Here is a 20496-nt window from a genome sequence, read left to right on the forward strand (position 1 = left end):
TGGTGCTCTGCTTCCAGCTTGGTGTAGTTTGCTGTTAACTCCCAGCTCCTGAGGAGTTTTGGGACTGAAATATTTCAGCTTTGGAGTCTGGATCCTGTTTGTAGACAGCTCCCAAGTGCTTTTCCCCACTGAGCTGGGTAAGGTCATCCCTGATTCCCAGGTGTGCAGGGCTTGGCTGCAGCTCCTTTATAGGATAAAATAAAGGACTTGGCTGCAGCTCCTTTATAGGATAACCCAGCCCTGGTCAGGGGCTTCAGGGACTGAAGGAAACACAACAAATTTTAATTTCTGCTTTAAAAAATAAGTGAATGCTCAGTTTGACCTAAGAGTTACCCAGGGAGTAACAGAGCAGCCTCAGTTAAAGATTCTCAAATGGAAAACTGGATTTTTGGTGCTGTTCTCCCTTGTGTTAGCTTGTGTGGGGGTGATTATTCCTTAGGGACATTCCTGGCCCCCTGAGCAGCCTGGTGGGATGCAGCTCCATGAAACCCATCTGCTCTGGGCACGGAGCAGCTCCTGAGCTGCTGGAATTCCAGAGTCCTGGAATCCTGCAGGGAATCAGCTGCTTATCCCAGGGATCTGTGAGGAGCGATAATCCATGGGAAGTGCAAAGTATTTCTTCAGTTTTCTGAGAGCAAAGAAAAAGAGAGGGGCATAAAGAGGATGGGCTGGGGCTGTTTATCTGCTTTGGAATTAATCAGCCATCCTGCTTAATTGTGCTGTCCCACTGGAGCTGAGGATGGCCCAGCCCTGGGAAATGTGGGATTTATCCAGCCCAGGGAGCCCAGGTGAGCTCAGGCAGCTCCTGGGGAGGGACCAGAGGGAGGGAGGGACAGCCAGGCTCTGGGGACAGCTGCAGGTCTGTGCTAGATAGTGTTAAACTAAACTAGATAGTGTTAAACTGGATAGATAGTGTTAAACTAAACTAAATAGTGTTAAACTGGATAGATAGTGTTAAACTAAACTAAATAGTGTTAAACTGGATAGATAGTGTTAAACTAAACTAAATAGTGTTAAACTACATAGTGTTAAACTAAACTAAATAGTGTTAAACTAGATAGATAGTGTTAAACTAAACTAAATAGTGTTAAACTGGATAGTGTTAAACTAAACTAAATAGTGTTAAACTAGATAGTGTTAAACTAAACTAAATAGTGTTAAACTAAACTAAAGTGTTAAACTACATAGTGTTAAACTAAACTAAATAGTGTTAAACTAGATAGATAGTGTTAAACTAAACTAAATAGTGTTAAACTAAACTAAATAGTGTTAAACTAGATAGTGTTAAACTAGATAGTGTTAAATAGTGTTAAACTAAACTAAATAGTGTTAAACTAAACTAAATAGTGTTAAACTACATAGTGTTAAACTGAACTAGATAGTGTTGAACTAAATAATGCTAAACTAATCTAGTGTTAAACTAAACTAGACAGTTTTAAACTCAACTAGATAGTGTTAAACTAAGTACTGTTAACTAGTGTTAAACTAGACTAGTGTTAAACTAGTGTTAAACTAAACACTATTAAACTAAATAGTGTTCAACTAAATTGAATAGTGTTAAACTAGTGTTAAACTAAACTAGATAGTGTTAAACTAAACTAAATAGATAATGTTAAACTAAACTAGATAGTGTTAGAGTAGATAGTGTTAAACTAAACTAAATAGTGTTAAACTAGATAGTGTTAAACTAAACTAGATAGTGTTAAACTAGTGTTAAACTAAACATTGTTAAACTAAATAGTGTTAAACTAAACTGAATAGTGTTAGACTAAATAGTGTTAATTCAAATTCACCAACTGTAACTCAGTCAGCCCAAGGGCACTGGTCAGACTGGAGGGGCACTGGTCAGACTGGAGAGGGCACTGGTCAGACTGGAAGGGCACTGGTCAGACTGGAAATGGTCTGGTCAGACTGGAGCTCACTGGTCAGACTGGAAATGGTCTGGTCAGACTGGAAGGGCACTGGTCAGACTGGAGCTGGACTGGTCAGACTGGAGAGGGCACTGGTCAGACTGGAGCTGGACTGGTCAGACTGGAGAGGGCACTGGTCAGACTGGAGTTGGACTGGTCAGACTGGAGCTGGACTGGTCAGACTGGAGGGGCACTGGTCAGCCTGGAAGGGCACTGGTCAGACTGGAGCTGGACTGGTCAGCCTGGAGGGGCACTGGTCAGACTGGAGGGGCACTGGTCAGCCTGGAAGGGCACTGGTCAGCCTGGAGGGGCACTGGTCAGACTGGAGCTGGACTGGTCAGACTGGAAATGGTCTGGTCAGACTGGAAGGGCACTGGTCAGACTGGAGTTGGACTGGTCAGCCTGGAGCTCACTGGTCAGACTGGAGGGGCACTGGTCACACTGGAAGGGCACTGGTCAGACTGGAGCTGGACTGGTCAGCCTGGAGGGGCACTGGTCACACTGGAAGGGCACTGGTCAGACTGGAGGGGCACTGGTCAGACTGGAGGGGGCACTGGTCAGCCTGGAGCTGGACTGGTCAGCCTGGAGGGGCACTGGTCAGACTGGAGGGGCACTGGTCAGACTGGAGAGGCACTGGTCAGACTGGAGGGGCACTGGTCAGACTGGAGGGGCACTGGTCAGACTGGAGGGGCACTGGTCAGACTGGAGCTCACTGGTCACACTGGAAGGGCACTGGTCAGACTGGAGGGGGCACTGGTCAGCCTGGAGCTGGACTGGTCAGACTGGAGGGGCACTGGTCAGACTGGAGCTGGACTGGTCAGCCTGGAGGGGCACTGGTCAGACTGGAGAGGCACTGGTCAGCCTGGAGGGGCACTGGTCAGCCTGGAGGGGGCACTGGTCAGCCTGGAGCTGGACTGGTCAGGCTGGAGCTGGACTGGTCAGCCTGGAAGGGCACTGGTCAGACTGGAGGGGGCACTGGTCAGCCTGGAGCTGGACTGGTCATACTGGAGGGGCACTGGTCAGCCTGGAAGGGCACTGGTCAGCCTGGAAGGGCACTGGTCACACTGGAGGGGCACTGGTCAGACTGGAGCTGGACTGGTCAGACTGGTGGCAGAGCACAAGGGCAGCCAACACCCAGCACTGACCCTGATGAACATTTTTTACTCAAATCCTGTGGTTTTGGGGCAGAGCCCCAGGCAGGAGCCCCAGTGGGACCCAGGAGATCCAGTGTGTGCCTGCTCAGGGCAGATTTTGGACAAACAGCCAAAAAAAGCAGCACAGAAATGCAGCTGGGCCTTTCATCCTTTCAGCCTCCTCCTTCTGGAGCTGAGCTCATATATATATATAAATATTTATATTTATATTTTTATATATAATATTTATCTATAAAATATATAATATATATTCTATATATTATATATTGAAATAGAATATATAGAATAGAATATATATTATATATAGAATAGAGTATATATTCTATATATATATAAATATATATTCTAATATATTCTATTTATTATATAAATACAAATTTAAATAAATTTATAATTATGGAAATATAAAGAATAGAAATATTATATAAATGTAGAATTTATAAATATTGTTTAAATGTATGAATATATATTATATAAATTTAATATATAGAAACTAATGTAAAATTATATAACTATAAATTATTCATAGAAATAGAAATTATATTTATAAATATATGCTTATTTATATAAAGGAATATAAATATGTTTCTAATATATATTTTAAATGTAAATATTTCTATTTTAAATCATAAATATAAATTACTTATATAAATAGATATAAATTATATTTGTACTATCTATTTGAAATATAAAAGTATCTATGTATCTAAATTGTATGTATAAATAGAAATATATATATACACTTATTTATATAAATAAATATAAGTTATATTTATACTACATATTTGAAGTATAAAAATATCTATTCAGATATACATTATTTTGGTGTAATAAGGCTTTCTATAGGTTAAAAGCTGCAGGATTGTGACGTTTGAAGCAATTCAATTGCAATTCAATTGCATTCAGGGCCAGGATTTGTGCTGGGCTGGGCTCCTGGTCAGGCACAGCCCGTGCAGGATGGGCTTGGCACAAAGCAGCTTTTGGAAATCCCGGGTCCAGCAAGCTCAGAACAGCTTTGGAAGGGCCAAGTGCCCTTCCCAGAGCTGGGGAGGAGGCCCAGGCCATGGGGAACCCAGCTGGGCTTGCCACTGATTAAATCTTTAAATTTAAAAAAAATTAAAATTAAATTGTTTGAAAAATTTAAAATTAAATTTTAAAAAAATCTTAAGCCAATTTCTAACGGTTTTCAAAGGGCTGTAAAATGACCTGGTCTCTACCAGGGAACAATTCCCAGTATCCCCTCTAGCAGTGGGATCATTCCCTGGCTCCTGGGATGCCTAAATAAGTTTTTTTCTGACCCAGAGATGGGGCAGTTGAGAGGTGTTTTAAAAGCTTTTATTTTATTTTTAGTCTCCTGTGCAGGTGAGACAATACAGATGTTGTCATTCACACCATGACAATCAGAAGTCAACTATTTATTATGTAATTACAATACACTCTAAGCATTTCTTTTTTACAAAACTATCCTTTAAAACTTATTTCTATTTCCATTTCTCTCTCAAATCTCTCCCATATCCTATCCAATCTCTATCCTATTCCATAACATTTCTAAATCAGCATTTATTATCTCAAAATCTATACACAAATCCACCCTGTGTAAACCTTGTATCAAGTTTTAACCGTTCTCTACAAGTCCTGCAGTGGCACATGCTGAGATCTTGTCCCAGGGGTTGGATTTTGCTCATTTTGGGTGTCAGGATGGGGCAGGGCCGCCCAGACATTCCTCCCTGAGGAATCACCAGCCTGGCTTCCCTCAGATCCCCCTGAGTGAGGTTTTTGGAATGTGGCTTTGCTGAAATTGCCATCAAAAAAACCCAGGATTTCCTGCTCACAGCTGGGCTTTTGTGCCTCTTTCCCAGCCAGGGGAAAGGGGGGATTTGTTGGGAGCGTTTTCCTTGTGGGATGGTTCAGTAGCTCCGAGTTCCTTGGGCTTGGGGCTGCAGCAGGGAGGGCTCCAGGGAGTCCCTGCAGCTCCCAGTGCAATTTGGCTTTTTCTGGAGCACCTGGGGCTGCTGGAGAGAGCCCAGAGGAGCCCCTGGAGCCAGAGCTGGGGCTGCTCACCTGGAGAGGAGAAGGATCCAGGGAGAGCCCAGAGCCCGAAGGGGCTCCAGGAGAGCTGCACAGGGACTGGGGACAAGGGCTGATTGCTAAACCACTCAGTGCCTGAGTTGGTAGAATCCATAATTAATAAATGCAGGGCAGAATGTGGGTTTGAAATGTAATAATTCAACAAGAGCATTGCCACAGAAAGGTTGGGCTGTTTTAATTGTATTTAATCCTCCAATCCACAGAAAGGGAGGATTAAATACAATGATTGTGTGGAGGGGAAACCCATCCTGTGCATTTCCCTCTTCCAAAGGTGTGAAATCCATACCTGACAGAATATTTGTGCATTTCCCTCTTCCAAAGGTGTGAAATCCATACCTGACAGAATATTTGTGCATTTCCCTCTTCCAAAGGTGTGAAATCCATACCTGACAGAATATTCCTCTGTGCATTTCCCTCTTCCAGAGGTGTGAAATCTATAAATCACAGAATATTTGTGCATTTCCCTCTTGCAAAGGTGTCAAATCCATAACTGACAGAATATTTGTGCATTTCCCCCTTGCAAAGGTGTGAAATCCATACCTGACAGAATATTTGTGCATTTCCCTCTTCCAAAGGTTTGAAATCCATACCTGACAGAATATTTGTGCATTTCCCTCTTGCAAAGGTGTGAAATCTATAAATCACAGAATATTTGTGCATTTCCCTCTTGCAAAGGTGTCAAATACATAACTGACAGAATATTTGTGCATTTCCCTTTTCCAAAGATATGAAATCCATACCTGACAGAATATTTGTGCATTTCCCTCTTCCAGAGGTGTGAAATCCATACCTGACAGAATATTTGTGCATTTCCCTCTTCCAGAGGTGTGAAATCTATAAATCACAGAATATTTGTGCATTTCCCTCTTGCAAAGGTGTCAAATCCATAACTCCAGGCTGGCTGGAGCAGTTTTTGCTGTTTTCCCAAGATAAAATTGCAGGGAAATTTCCACTGTTGCAAGGAGAAGCGTGGGCTGGAACCCTCTGTAGGTGAGGAACCTCAGAGCTTGGCTCTCCCTCCTGGGAAACACCAGAGCTGAGGCCCCAGAAAAATCCCTCAATTTGGGGTTTCTCTCCAGCACAAGCTGGTGGTTCTGTAGCACAAATACAGAGAAGATCCCAAAACCACTTCAATTTTAATTCCAGCCCCCAAAAGCCTCAGAGGGGGGAGTTTCTCTTTGGATCCTGCTCTAGGGTCAGGAGCTGCTGGTTCCCATTCCCTGGGGATGCACAGCACCTGGATCCCACAGCTGGAAAGGCTGCAAAGGGATTTTCTTCCCAGCCAGGGCTCCTCATGTCCCAGGCTCTGATGTTCCTGCAGCTCACATCTGCTCCTGGTGGTAGATCTTTAATTAGAGCTGTTAATTAGTCAAGTTCAGTGTGTGCTGAGAGCTTTGTGGTGTCCTTCACACTGATCCCCATCCCCAGGTTTCTCCTGGGCTCTCAGTGCTCCAGGTGTGGCTCCTGAACTGCATCTCCCTGTGATCCTGCACCCATTCCTACTCTGGGGGTGCTCCAGGAACCCCAAAATCCTGGTGTGCAGGCAGAGATCCCCTTTGGGGTGCTGCTGGTGCAGAGAGAGGCACTGAGGTGCTCTGGGGACACTCCAGGAACCCCAAATCCTGGTGTGCAGGCAGAGATCCCCCTCAAAGTGCTGCTGGTGCAGAGAGAGGCACTGAGGTGCTCTGGGAGCACTCCAGGAACCCCAAAATCCTGGTGTGCAGGCAGAGATCCCCTTTGGGGTGCTGCTGGTGCAGAGAGAGGCACTGAGGTGCCCTGGGGTGTGGGCAGCACTGCAGGTGGGCACTGGTTTCCATTCTTGGGGAGCCCATGGGCCACCCCTGGGGTAAGGAAGCTCCTGCTCCATTACACTGGGAGTTTGGGGTGGGGTGCTGAGCTGGGAGTAGTGCAGAGGGGGAGGAGGAGTGAGTAAGTTCCTACTCCGTGGCTCACATCCCCAGGGCCCACCTGGCTTCCAGGGAGTTCATTCCCAGGTGAAGGTGGCTGAAGGTTCCACACTGGAGCTGTTCTGGAGGCACCTGGCAGGTGGATCCTGCCTCCCCTGGGATCCCAAAACCCTGGGATCCCAAACCCCTGGGACCCCAAACCTTGGGTTGTGGTTCTGGTGGAAGGGGGAAGGCACCTGGCAGGTGGATCCTGCCTGTCCTGGGATGTGGTTCTGGTGGAAGGCACTTGGCAGGTGGATCCTGAGTCTCCTGGGATCCCAAACCCTGAGATGTGGTTCTGGTGGAAAAGGGGAGGCACCTGGCAGGTGTATCCTGCCTCCCTGGGATCCCAAACCCCTGAGATCCCAAACCCCTGGGATCCCAAACCTTGGGTTGTGGTTCTGGTGGAAGGGGGGAGGCACCTGGCAGGTGGATCCTGCCTCTCCTGGGATCCCAAAACCCCTGGGATCTCAAAGCCCTGGGATCCTGCCTGCCCTGGGCTCCCAAAGCCCTGGGATCCCAAACCCCTGGGCTCCCAAAGCCCTGGCCTCCCAAAGCCTGGGGTCCCAAAGCCCTGGGCTCCCAAACCCCTGGGCTCCCAAGCCCTGGGATCCCAAAGCCCTTGGCTCCCAAAGCCCTGGGATCCCAAAGCCCTGGGCTCCCAAAGCCCTGGGCTCCCAAAGCCTGGGCTCCCAAAGCCTGGGCTCCCAAAGCCTGGGCTCCCAAAGCCCTGGGCTCCCAAAGCCCTGGGCTCCCAAAGCCTGGGCTCCCAAAGCCTGGGCTCCCAAAGCCCTGGGCTCCCAAAGCCCTGGGCTCCCAAAGCCCTGGCATCCCAAACCCCTTGGCTCCCAAAGCCCTGGGCTCCCAAAGCCCTGGGATCTCAAAGCCTGGGATCCCAAAGCCCTGGGATCCCAAAGCCTGGGCTCCCAAAGCCTGGGCTCCCAAAGCCCTGGGATCCCAAACCCCTGGGCTCCCAAAGCCTGGGCTCCCAAAGCCCTGGGCTCCCAAAGCCCTGGGCTCCCAAACCCCTGGGCTCCCAAACCCCTGGGCTCCCAAACCCCTGGGATCCCAAACCCCTGGGCTCCCAAAGCCCTGGGCTCCCAAAGCCCTGGGATGTGGTTCTGCTGGAAGGGGGAGGGAGCAAGGGAGCGAGGGAGGGAGGGGGTGTGTGTGCACTGATGACTCCATTGTTGTGCTGAAGTTGTTAAAGGGGTGTTTCTCTCCTTTTTTTGGGCTGCACTCCACCTGCAGAAGGTAAGACCAGACCCAGCGCTGCTTGTGTCCAGCTCCTCCTCTCCTAACATCCCCCCTGCCATTCCCTAACCCAGAGCCTGCTCCTGCCCTGCTCCTGGGAGTAACCCCGGTGTAACCCCGGAGTAAGGCTGTGCCTCCAGCTGGGAACCCCGGGGCTTGGCTGTGTCCCTGTCCCTGTCCCTGCTGCCTGGGTGGGGCTGGCTTTGCATGTGGGCTTTGTGCTGCTCTGGGGGTGCTGCATGTTGGGGAATGGAACCCAGGAGCTGCTTCCCTAACCCTGCCCATGTGCTGCTCCTGGCACTGCCAGCCCTGGCACTGCCAGCCCTGGCACTGGGGGTGGCTGCACCCTCAGCAAGGAGCCCCTGGCTCACAGGAGAGGGGAACAGGGGATGCTCCAAAGGGAAAAGTGGGAATTTGTCCCCTGAGTGCCTGTGGCGGCTGGCTCCAGGCAGTGAGGTGGGAAGGGGCTTTGTCTGGGGCTTCTCTTGATGCCATGGGCAGGCTGAGCTGGAGCAGAGGCTGGCCAGAGCTACAGAATAAAGCAGGGATTTATTGAAAGGATCTCCTGCATGGATCCACCTTGGGCAGCACAAGAGCCCAGCCAGGGCTGCACCCAAGATGAACCCAAATGGTCCCAAAATGGACCCAAGATGAACCCAAATGGTCCCAAAATGAGCCCAAGATGAACCCAAATGGTCCCAAAATGGACACCCAGTCCCGGGGTCTGTCACTGGGATCAGTTCTGCTCCATTTGCATCTTGCAGTTCATGGTCCAGTTCCAGCTTTAGCCCCTGCAGTCCCACCCTGCTTGTTTTTCTCTCTTCTGTTTGTGCTCTTGGGCTGAGATTTGGATCATTTGTCCTTGGTGCCCAGCTGGAGCAGGAATTGTTTTGTCTCCCTGCTCTGTGCACAGAGCTCAGCATCCCCTGATATGAAATCCAGACCCACACACTAAAGCAGCACAGAATGTGAAAAATAGAAAAGCCAAACCTGAGGCATCACCCTTGGCACTGGTGAACCTTCCCTGGGGCTGAGTGGCCTCACTGGGGACAAACCAGGACATCCCAGCTCCAGACCTTGGCCAGGTCCTGCTGAGCTCCAGGGACTCTCCTGAGGGATGGATCCCAGTTTGGGACCTCCCCCAGGACTGGCACGTTGGCACTGCTGGGGCTGAGGGTGGCTGTGCAGGTGGGTTTGGGAGGGGTGGGAAGGATTGAGGAGGAGGAGGAGCAGGAGGTGCTGATGGAGCTGGAGCAGGCAGAAAATCATCTTTTACACCATCTGCTTCTCCAAGGGCTGCTTTGAGGTGGAATGGTGGGCATTGCCATGGGTGTGTTCCCAGGAAGTGGAGGAGATGGCCTTCACTGGCAAAATCAGGAGAAAGGGCAATCAAATAAAAAAAAATCAGGAGAAAGGGCAATAAAATCCAAATAAATCAGGAGAAAGGGCAATTAAAAAAAAAGAGGAGAAAGGGCAATAAAATCCAAAATTATCCAAAATCAGGAGAAAGGGCAATCAAATCCAAGTGGCCACTCCTGCATTTTGGCCACAATAACCCCCTGCAGTGTTACACCCTGGGGCCAGAGAGGCTGGGCAGTGCCCAGGCACAAAGGCACCTGCTGGGCAGCAGGGTGGGCACGAGCCAGCAGAGTGCCCTGGGGGCCAAGAGGGCCAATGGCTCCTGGCCTGGATCAGGAATGGGGTGGCCAGCAGGAGCAGGGAGGTCACTGTGCCCCTGAGCTCAGCACTGCTGAGGGCACACCTCGAGTGCTGCGTCCAGCTCTGGCCCCTCAGTTTGGGAGGGACGTTCCCAAGAGATCCTTGAGATCCTTGAATGTGTCCAGAGGGGGAAACGAGGCTGGAGAGGGGCTGGGAACACAAACCCTGAGAGGAAGCCCTGAGGGAGCTGGGGGTGCCATGGAGAGAAGGAGACTCAGGGGTGCCCCCATCACCCCCACACCCCCTGGAAGGTGCCTGTGCTCAGCTGGGGCTGGGCTCTTTCTCCAGCAGCACTGACACAACCAGAGCACACAGCCTCGAGCTGCACCAAGGGCAATTTAGGCTGGATATCAGGGAAAAGTTCTGTACAGAAAGGGTGATAAAGTTCTGGAATGTTCTGCCCGGGGAGGTGATGGAGTCCCCGTGCCTGGGTGTGTTTAACAAAGCCTGGATGTGGCACTGGGGGCCAGGGTTGAGTTGAGGCGTTGGGGATGGGTTGGACTCGATGGTCTTGGAGGTCTCTTCCAGCCTGGGGATTGTGTGATTCTGGGAATTCTGTGACAGTGAACAGAATCTGGTTCCTAGGGATGGTTTGAGGCAGCTGTGACCAGAGGCAGCCCAGGTGCAGAACACAGGGAGTGGGAGAAGGGAATTGGGAATGTTGGGGGAATCTGGGCACAGGGGCAGCAGAGACCCAGCAAGGGCTGCAGTCATCCCATCCCATCCCATCCCATCCCATCCCATCCCATCCCATCCCATCCCATCCCATCCCATCCCATCCCATCCCATCCCATCCCATCCCATCCCATCCCATCCCATCCTCCCATTATCCCATCCCATCCCATCCCATCCCATCCCATCCCATTATCCCATCCCATCCCATCCCATCCCATTCCATCCCATCCCATCCCATCCCATCCCATTATCCCATCCCATCCCATTATCCCATCCCATCCCATTATCCCATTATCCCATTATCCCATAATCCCATTATCCCATTATCCCATCCCCAAGGATGAGCCTTTTCCCCCTCCTGTGGGGCTGATGCTGAGCAGAGCCTGCCAGGGCTGTGAGCCAGGCTCACCCTGAGCTCTTTCCCTCAGGCTCAGGCAGGTCCAGCACGACCCCAAGAGTTTTGGGTTCATCTGAGTTCTGGGGGAGCACCCGGGATTGGTTTTGTGTCCTTCTGGGGCTGGTTTGGTGGGGTTCTGAATTTGGGGTTCCTGTGTCCAGTTTGGAGGTTCCTCTGTCCAGTTTGGGGTTCCCTGTGTCCAGTTTGAGGTTCTTGTGTCCATTGTGGGGTTCCTCTGTCCAGCTGGGGGTCCCTGTGTCCAGTTTGTAGGTCCCTGTGTCCAGCTTGGGGTCCCTGTGTCCCTCCCTGGGGACACAGCTCCCCTGCTGGGCCTGCCTGCAGCAGGATGGGTTAAAAGCCAACCAAAACCCCTGCAGCCCTGGTGGGAGATGGATCTGGCTGGGGTTGGGGAGCTCCCCCTTCCCAGGGGGAATTGCACACTTGGTTCCCATTTGGTGCCCCACAGCCCTTGTTCCAGCAGAACTCGGGTTCTTTTTTGGGAAAAAAACCCCAACACAACTTTGAATCCTTCTGGAGCCCATCCTCAGCTCACCCCAGAGCTGCTCTGAGCCTCGCCCAGAGCTGGGGCTGCTTTGGGGTCTGTCAGAGGAACCTTGCAGAGCCTGATCCTGTGGGGTTTTTGTTTGCTTTTGGCCAGGACTGCAGACCCATGCACTGCTTGCCCTATTGCTGCTTGTGCCAGCTGCAGCTTCATTCCCTGGGGAACAGGGCTGGGAGCTGGGCTCCTGCCTGGGGCTGTGGGGCTGGGTATGGGCTGGGGGGTGAGATATGGGCTGGGGGGTGAGATATGGGCTGAGGGTGAGATATGGGCTGGGGGGTGAGATATGGGCTGTGGGGTGAGATATGGGCTGGGGGGTGAGATATGGGCTGGGGGGTGAGATATGGGCTGGGGGGTGAGATATGGGCTGTGGGGTGAGATATGGGCTGGGGGGTCACATCTGGGCTGTGGGGTGAGATATGGGCTGGGGGGTGAGATATGGGCTGGGGGGTGAGATATGGGCTGTGGGGTCACATCTGGGCTGTGGGGTGAGATATGGGCTGGGGGGTGAGATATGGGCTGTGGGGTGAGATATGGGCTGTGGGGTCACATCTGGGCTGTGGGGTGAGATATGGGCTGGGGGGTGAGATATGGGCTGTGGGGTGAGATTTGGGCTGTGGGGTGAGATACGGGCTGGGGGGTCACATCTGGGCTGTGGGGTGAGATATGAGCTGTGGGGTGAGATATGGGCTGTGGGGTGAGATTTGGGCTGTGGGGTGAGATACGGGCTGGGGGGTGAGATATGGGCTGTGGGGTGAGATATGGGCTGTGGGGTGAGATATGGGCTGGGGGGTCACATCTGGGCCCCCTGCCCACTGTGGGGCTGACTGGGAGCTGTGGGGTCGTATCTGGTCTGTGGGGTCAGATCAGGGCTGTGGGGTCGGATCAGGGCTGTGGGGTCAGATCTGGGCTGTGGGGCTGGATCTGGGCTGTGGGGCTGGGTCAGGGCTGTGGGGTCAGATCAGGGCTGTGGGGTCAGATCAGGGCTGTGGGGCTGGATCTGGGCTGTGGGGTCGGATCAGGGCTGTGGGGTCGGATCAGGGCTGTAGGGTCGGATCAGGGCTGTGGGGTGGGATCAGGGCTGTGGGGTCAGATCTGGTCTGTGAGGTCAGATCTGGTCTGTGGGGTCAGATCAGGGCTGTGGGGCTGGGTCAGGGCTGTGGGGCTGGATCTGGTCTGTGGGGCTGGATCTGGGCTGTGGGGTCAGATCTGGTCTGTGGGGTCAGATCTGGTCTGTGGGGTCAGATCAGGGCTGTGGGGTCAGATCTGGGCTGTGGGGTCGGATCTGGGGGCTGGGGTCCCATGGGGGCTCTCACTCCCTGGGGTCTCTTGCAGCGGGACGTCCCCCCTGGCCTGCCTGAATGCCATGCTGCACACCAACTCCCGCGGAGAGGAGGGCATCTTCTACAAGGTGCCAGGCAGGATGGGCGTCTACACCCTCAAGGTGAGTGCCAGGGGCAGGGTGGGGATGAATACACCCTCAGGGGGAGTGCCAGGGGCAAAATGGGCACCTGCACCCTCAGGGTGAGTGCCAGGGGCAGGGTGGGTGATGAATACACCCTCAGGGGGAGTGCCAGGGGCAGGGTGGGTGATGAATACACCCTCAGGGGGAGTGCCAGGGCAAAATGGGCACCTACACCCTCAGGGGGAGTGCCAGGGGCAGGGTGGGTGATGAATACACCCTCAGGGGGAGTGCCAGGGGCAAAATGGGCACCTGCACAGCCTCAGGGTGAGTGCCGGGGCAAAATGGGCACCTGCACAGCCTCAGGGTGAGTGCCAGGGGCAGGGTGGGTGATGAATACACCCTCAGGGTGAGTGCCAGCCTTGGGGCACAGCTTAAAAAAGGAGTTGGATCAGGATCCCGGAGTCCCCAGGGCTGGAAAATGCCAGTGGGATTTGTTGGATTAAGGGTTTTTTGATTCAGAGGTGGGGTAAATGAAAATGAAATGAAATGAAATGAATTAAAATGAAATAAAATAATAAAAAAATGAAATAAAATAGTAAATGAAAATAAAATGAAATAAATGGAAATTAAATGAATTGAAATAAAATAAAATACAATACAATAAAATATAATAGTAAATTAAATGAAAATAATATAAAATTTAAAAAATAAATGAAAATGAAATTAAATATATGAAAATATAATAAAATAGTAAATAAAGTAAAATAGTAAAGTAAATTATAATAAAAATAAGTGAAAATGAAATGAAATGAATTAAAGTGAAATAAAATAATAAAAAAATAAAATAAATAAAATAGTAAATTAAAATAAAATAGTAAATGAAAATAAAATAAAATAATTGGAAATAAATGAATTGAAATAAAATAAAATATAATAATAAATGATAATAATACAAAATTTAAAAAATAAATGAATATGAATATGAAATTAAGTACATGAAAATATAATAAAATAGTAAATAAAGTAAAATAGTAAATTAAATTATAATAAAATAAATGACAATAAAATGAAATAAAATAAAGTGGCATACATGAAATAAAATAAATGAACGTAAAATAAAATAAAATAAAATAAAGTGAAATATATGAAATAAAAGAAATGAAAATAAAATAAAAGTTTTTGGAACACCTCTCACTTACCCCATCTCTAAATCAAAAAACCCTTAATCCAACAGGACTGGATCCAAGCTGTACCCGATCCCCACCTTGTCCCCATCTCTTCCCTGGACACCTGCAGGGATGGGCACCCCAAACCCCTCTGGGCAGCCCCTGCCAAGGCCTGGCCCCCCTTTCCATGGGGAAATTGCTCCTGGTGTTCAGATTCTCCAGGATAATCCCAGAGGGGCCTGGCCCTGTTCCCTGGAGCAGGAACAGCCCCCCGTCCTCAGCTGTGAGTGTGCAGCTCTTCACCCACAGAGCTCTTTGCTGATGGGAATTCCTGCCCCAGCAGGGAAGGAGGAATTGAAATGATAATGAAACAGTGAAACTCCAGCCCTGAGAGGGAAACTTCTCTGCTCTCAGCTTGTGTCTAGAGATGAGAAATCACCTTGTCCTCAGTGTCAGTCAGAGAGGGAGAAATGGGGAGTTGGCCTTAAAATAAGCTGTATTTTAAATACTGGAAGGAAGCTGGCTCACACCAGCTCACACCATTCCTGATTTGGGGTGCATTTGTCTCTGGAGCCCCCCCAGTGCCAGCCCTGCCATGGCAGGGACACGTCCCACTGTGCCAGGGTGTGCCAGTGTCCAGCCTGGCCTTGGGCACTGCCAGGGATCCAGGCTGGGCACCCTGTGCCAGGGCCTGCCCACCCTGCCAGGGCACAATTCCCCATTCCCAAGATCCCATCCAGCCCTGCCCTCTGGCACTGGGAGCCATTTATGCCAACCCTCCATGCCTTGTCCTGGAGTTGGTGCTCAGGGATGGGGAACATGGCAAAGGGCATTTTGGGAGGTGACAGAGTTCAGGATGTGTGCCCCACATTCAGTGTTTACAGAACCCACAGAAAGCTTTGGGGCCAGCGCTGAGCAGCTGTGGGGCATTAAAAGGGTCACACTGAGTGAACAAACCCCTCTGGCTGTGGGGCTTTGCCCCTGTCCCTGTCCCTGGGGTGACCCTGCTGTGGCTCTGTGGTGTCCCCTGGCAGAAGGACATCCCAGACGGGCTGAAGGAGCTGTCGGAGGGCTCGGAGGAGAGCAGCGACGGCCACTCGGACTCGCAGAGCTCGGAGCACAGCAGCTCCAGCAGCGACGGCTGCGCCACCAAGGACAGGAGGAAGAGCAGGTGGAAAAGGAAAGGTGAGTTCCTGTCTGGGGAGAGGAGGTTTAACCTGGGCTCTGCCTGGGAGCTGAGCATCCTCTGGCCTCGCAGGGATCCCGGCTGAGCTGGGCTGCTCTGCTGCTGCTGCTGCTGCTGCAGGTGGGCAGGGAAGGGGACGGGTACCTGGGACGGGTACCTGAGTGTTGGTGGTGTTTGAACAGCCGGGGTCTGCTCAGGAAGGCAGGAGCCTCCCCTGGAATGGGAAATGTAAAGCCCCTCCCTCTGAATTATTATAATTTGCTTATCATTTGCTCATAATGATTCATTGTTATCAATAATATTATTAAACTATTATTAATAAATAGTTATATTTTAGTCTATTAAAATTATTATAATGTTATGAATTAATATATTTTATTATTGAATTTATAAACTTACTTATAATTTTATAAATTCTTATAAAATTATTATGATTATTATAAATTATAAGCAAATTATAATTATAATAATAATTATATGTTATATATAATATATAAAATTTATATTATATATATTATATATAATTTGATAATTATATAATTATCAAATTATATATATTATAATTATATCTTATAATTATCAAATATATATATTTTTATATATAATTCTTACATAAAAATATTTTAAAATTATATATAAAAATATAAAAATATATAAAATTATAATTATCTCAGGCAAAGATATGGGAGTAGGAATAGCAGTTATATAAAAATATATAAAAATATATAAATATATAAAATTATAATTATCTCAGGCAAAGATATGGGAGTAGGAATAACAGTTATATAAAAATATATAAAAATATATAAAAATAACAGTTATATAAAAATTATAAACTTATAATTATCAAATTATTATAATTTGCTTAATTATTATAATTGTTTAATCTTACTCTCAGGAAAGAGATATGGAATAGGAATAACAGTTCTTTATTAGAGAAGAAACTAAAAATTTATAAACTTATTTATAAATTAAAAAAAACTTATTTCTAATTTTATAAATTCTTATAAAATTCTTATGATTATTATAAATTACAAGCAAATTATAATAATCAAATTATTATAATTTGCTTAATTATTATAATTGCTTAATCTTGCTCTCAGGAGAGAGATATATGGAGTAGGAATAACAGTTCTTTATTAGGGAAGAAAATAAAAATGTATAAACTTATTTCTAATTTTATAAATTCTTATAAAATTCTTATGATTATTATAAATTATAAGCAAATTATAATTATCAAATTATTATAATTTGCCTAATTATTATAATTGCTTAATCTTGCTCTCAGGAGAGAGATATGGAATAGGAATAACAGTTCTTTATTAGGGAAGAAACTAAAAATTTATAAACTTATTTATAAATTAAAAAATATAAACTTATTTCTAATTTTATAAATTCTTATAAAATTCTTATGATTATTATAAATTACAAGCAAATTATAATTATCAAATTACTATAATTTGCCTAATTATTATAATTGCTTAATCTTGCTCTCAGGCAAAGATATGGGAGTAGGAATAACAGTTATATAAAAATATATACAAATATATACAAATATATAAAAATAACAGTTATATAAAAATTATAAACTTATAATTATCAAATTATTATAATTTGCTTAATTATTATAATTGCTTAATCTTACTCTCAGGCAAAGATATGGGAGTAGGAATAACAGTTATATAAAAATATATAAATATTATATATAAAAAATATATAAAAATATAAAAACTTATAATTATCTCGGGCAAAGATATGGGAGTAGGAATAACAGTTCTTTATTAGGGAAGAAAATAAAAATAAAATGAAAAAGGCAGTCACACAGAAGAACACTGACAGAGCCAGAACCCTCCCTGGCACTGTCCCAGTTGAGATGCAGACAGTACAAAGCAGCACACTCCATTTGCAGAAGGCTTCAAACTGTTTTTATTACAGCATGCAATATTTTTATACAGTCTTACAATCCTCATAAGTTTATACTTTACCCACTGGTCAGAAGAGACAAACAGAGTGCTCATTGGAACAGACAATTGCAGGTTTCTCTTACTTATCCTTCCTTTCTTGGTTTCTGTGTCAAGGACCGTGGGAGGAAATTCCTTCAGGGGTAAACATGGACCCTGTTATCAAACTTCTCTCCCAGAAGTCACTGTAAAACCTCTCCCACCTGTCCCCTGTGTGCCAGGGGGTGGCACAGCCCCATCCCATGGTGGCTCTGCCCTCCTTCAGTGCCAGCTGTGGTTTTCTGCTGGAGCAGGGATGCTGCTCAAGGGGGGAGTTTCTTCAGTTTCAGCATTTCATTTCCTTTATGCATCTGGAAGGGTTCTTCTCATTTCCTCCAGCAAACACTGCAGCTTCATGGCCTTGCTGCATGCAGAAAGTAACATTTAATACCCAAAAAGCTGCCATGAAGTGCAGGATTGAAGCAGGAATTGGGCTCAGCTCCATCCCAGGTGTGGCTCTTCACCCTGTCCTGCAGCAGGGATGAGTGGAGTGAAATGAGGGAGCCCCTGGCAGTGACCGTCCCAACTCCCATCCTGACTGTGGGGCACCAGCAGAGAGAGCCAGGGCTGCTGCTCCCAGAGATCCTCAAGGCTCCCTGAGCCTTTTCCTGCTGCTTTTATTTTCATTTGTTTGTAACCAGTGAGGTTACAATCCCCAAGCCACGGGGTCTGTGTCACCCTCATGGCCACAGAGAGGCCCCAGAAGGGGAACTGGGCTCGTGGGCTTCTCTTTGAGCTGGGTCTTAGGAGCTCTTGTTAGACTTGAGATTCTTTAGCTGCTCTGAATGCCATAAAATTAGCAGGGGGGCTTTGGAGGTAGTGTTAGAAACAGAAAAAGGTTTGAGAGAAGGCAAAATAACAAAATAACAAAGCTCCTCAGAGTGAGGAGGATTCCTCTGGAGCATCAGCCTGGAATGCAGCACTGCTCCAGGGCCATGGAGCACACAGAAACCTGGGACATGGAGCACATAAAATCCTCCTTGCTCATGAACAACACCCCAAATCCCAGGGCTGAGCTGGAGAACACCCCAAATCCCTGGGCTGAAATGGAAAACCCCAAATCCCTGGATTGAACTGGAGAGCACCCCAAATCCCAGGGCTGAACTGGAGAACATCCCAAATCCCAGGGCTGAGCTGGAGAACACCCCAAATCCCTGGATTGAACTGGAGAACATCCCAAATCCCAGGGCTGAAATGGAAAACCCCAAATCCCAGGGCTGAACTGGAGAACATCCCAAATCCCAGGGCTGAACTGGAGAACATCCCAAATCCCTGGGCTGAGCTGGAGAACACCCCAAATCCCAGGGCTGAACTGGAGAACCCCAAATCCCAGGGCTGAGCTGGAGAACATCCCAAATCCCTGGATTGAACTGGAGAACATCCCAAATCCCAGGGCTGAAATGGAAAACCCCAAATCCCAAGACTGCACTGGAGAACATCCCAAATCCAAGGGCTGAACTGGAGAACATCCCAAATCCCTGGATTGAAATGGAAAACCCCAAATCCCAAGATTGAACTGGAGAACATCCCAAATCCAAGGGCTGAGCTGGAGAACACCCCAAATCCCAGGGCTGAACACCCCAAGCCCAGCTCAGCCCTGTGTGAGGCTGGGCTCAGCAGCACCCCCAGCTTTGGGACCAGCCCATGCCCAGGTTTTGGTGGGAAGCAGAGCTCAGACAAGGCACAGGTTGTTCCTGCAGGCTCTCAGGAGCAGAGCTGGGCTGTGAGGGGAGGGAATGGAGGTGGGGAGCAGAGAGGGGCAGGCAGGAGCTGCCTGAGCCCTCCGTGATCATCCCCAGCAGAGCAGGAAGCATGGCCAGATAACATCAGCAGCCATTTCCTTATTTGTGCAAAAAAACCCAAGAGCTCTGGCAGCACAAAGCACCCCTGGGATTTGGGGAGGGAGAGCAGAGCCCTGGGTGCCTCTGCAGAGCCCCAGGAGCCCCAGGAGCAGCAGGAATGTTCATGGAGCAGCTCCAGGCAGGTAAGGGGAGAAGGGCCCAGTGGAGGAATGTGTCCCTTGGTGATGGAGTGACTAAATTATTCTTTGTCTGCTTAAAAAGGCAAAAAGCTCAGAAGTTTGTCTCTCAATTTAGGTACGAAGACACCTCATAGGACCTTTTGGAGTTCACCTCAGGCCTGGGGCTGTCTGATTAGACAGAGGCCAAGAGGTCCCACCTGGTTAATTCACTAGAAAAGGAAGAGAGCAAAGGAAATAATTGCATTTGTGGGGTGTTTTAGCAGGAGCAAGAACCTCTTACCCCTGGCTTTCATGGAGCTTCTCTACAGACCATGGAGTCCCAGCTGTGCCCAATGCTCACCTTGTCCCCAGCCCAGGGCACTCAGTGCCACATCCAGGTGACACCTGCAGGGATGGGCACCCCAAACCTCCCTGGGCAGCCCCTGCCAAGGCCTGAGCCCCCTTTCCATGCAGAAATTCCTGCTGGTGTCCACCCTGAGCCTGCCCTGGCCCAGCCTGAGGCCATTTCCCCTTGTCCTGTCCCTGTTCCCTGGGAGCAGAGCCCGACCCCCCCTGGCTGTGCCCTCCTGGCAGGGACTTGTGCAGAGCCACAAGGGCCCCTGAGCCTCCTTTGCTCCAGGCTGAGCCCCTGCCCAGCTCCCTCAGCCCCTGCTGGGGCTCCATTCCCTGCCCAGCTCCCTCAGCCCCTGCTGGGGCTCCATTCCCTGCCCAGCTCCCTCAGCCCCTGCTGGGGCTCCATTCCCTGCCCAGCTCCCTCAGCCCCTCCTGGGGCTCCATTCCCTGCCCAGCTCCCTCAGCCCCTCCTGGGGCTCCATTCCCTGCCCAGCTCCAGCCCCTGCAGGTCTCTCGTGTCAGGATGGGCCCAGAGCTGCCCCAGCCCTGGAGGTGCCCCAGCAGTGCCAGCACAGGGGACGGGCACTGCCCTGGCCCTGCTGCCACCCCAGAGCTGGCACAGCCCAGGGGCCAGTGGCCAATTCCCTGTGCCCTGTGCTGAGCAGTGGCACTGGCCGGGCTTTGGGACAGAGCCTGGCACCTTTGGCAGCTCTGATCCTTTGG

General features: G+C 48.8%; 1 protein-coding gene across 1 annotated transcript in view; it reads left to right on the forward strand.

Moving 5' to 3' along the window:
• Positions 1-20496, forward strand: part of ASXL2 (ASXL transcriptional regulator 2) — a 69209-nt gene that overhangs the window by 24540 nt on the left and 24173 nt on the right. Inside the window, exons 3-5 of the mRNA XM_066547676.1 lie at positions 8350-8352; positions 13038-13146; positions 15308-15458. Of these exons, the coding sequence (XP_066403773.1) occupies positions 8350-8352; positions 13038-13146; positions 15308-15458 (263 nt within the window). The remainder of the gene's footprint in view (positions 1-8349; positions 8353-13037; positions 13147-15307; positions 15459-20496) is intronic.

The sequence above is a fragment of the Molothrus aeneus genome, chromosome 3 (assembly GCF_037042795.1).
Source record: "Molothrus aeneus isolate 106 chromosome 3, BPBGC_Maene_1.0, whole genome shotgun sequence".
Classification (NCBI taxonomy): domain Eukaryota; kingdom Metazoa; phylum Chordata; class Aves; order Passeriformes; family Icteridae; genus Molothrus; species Molothrus aeneus.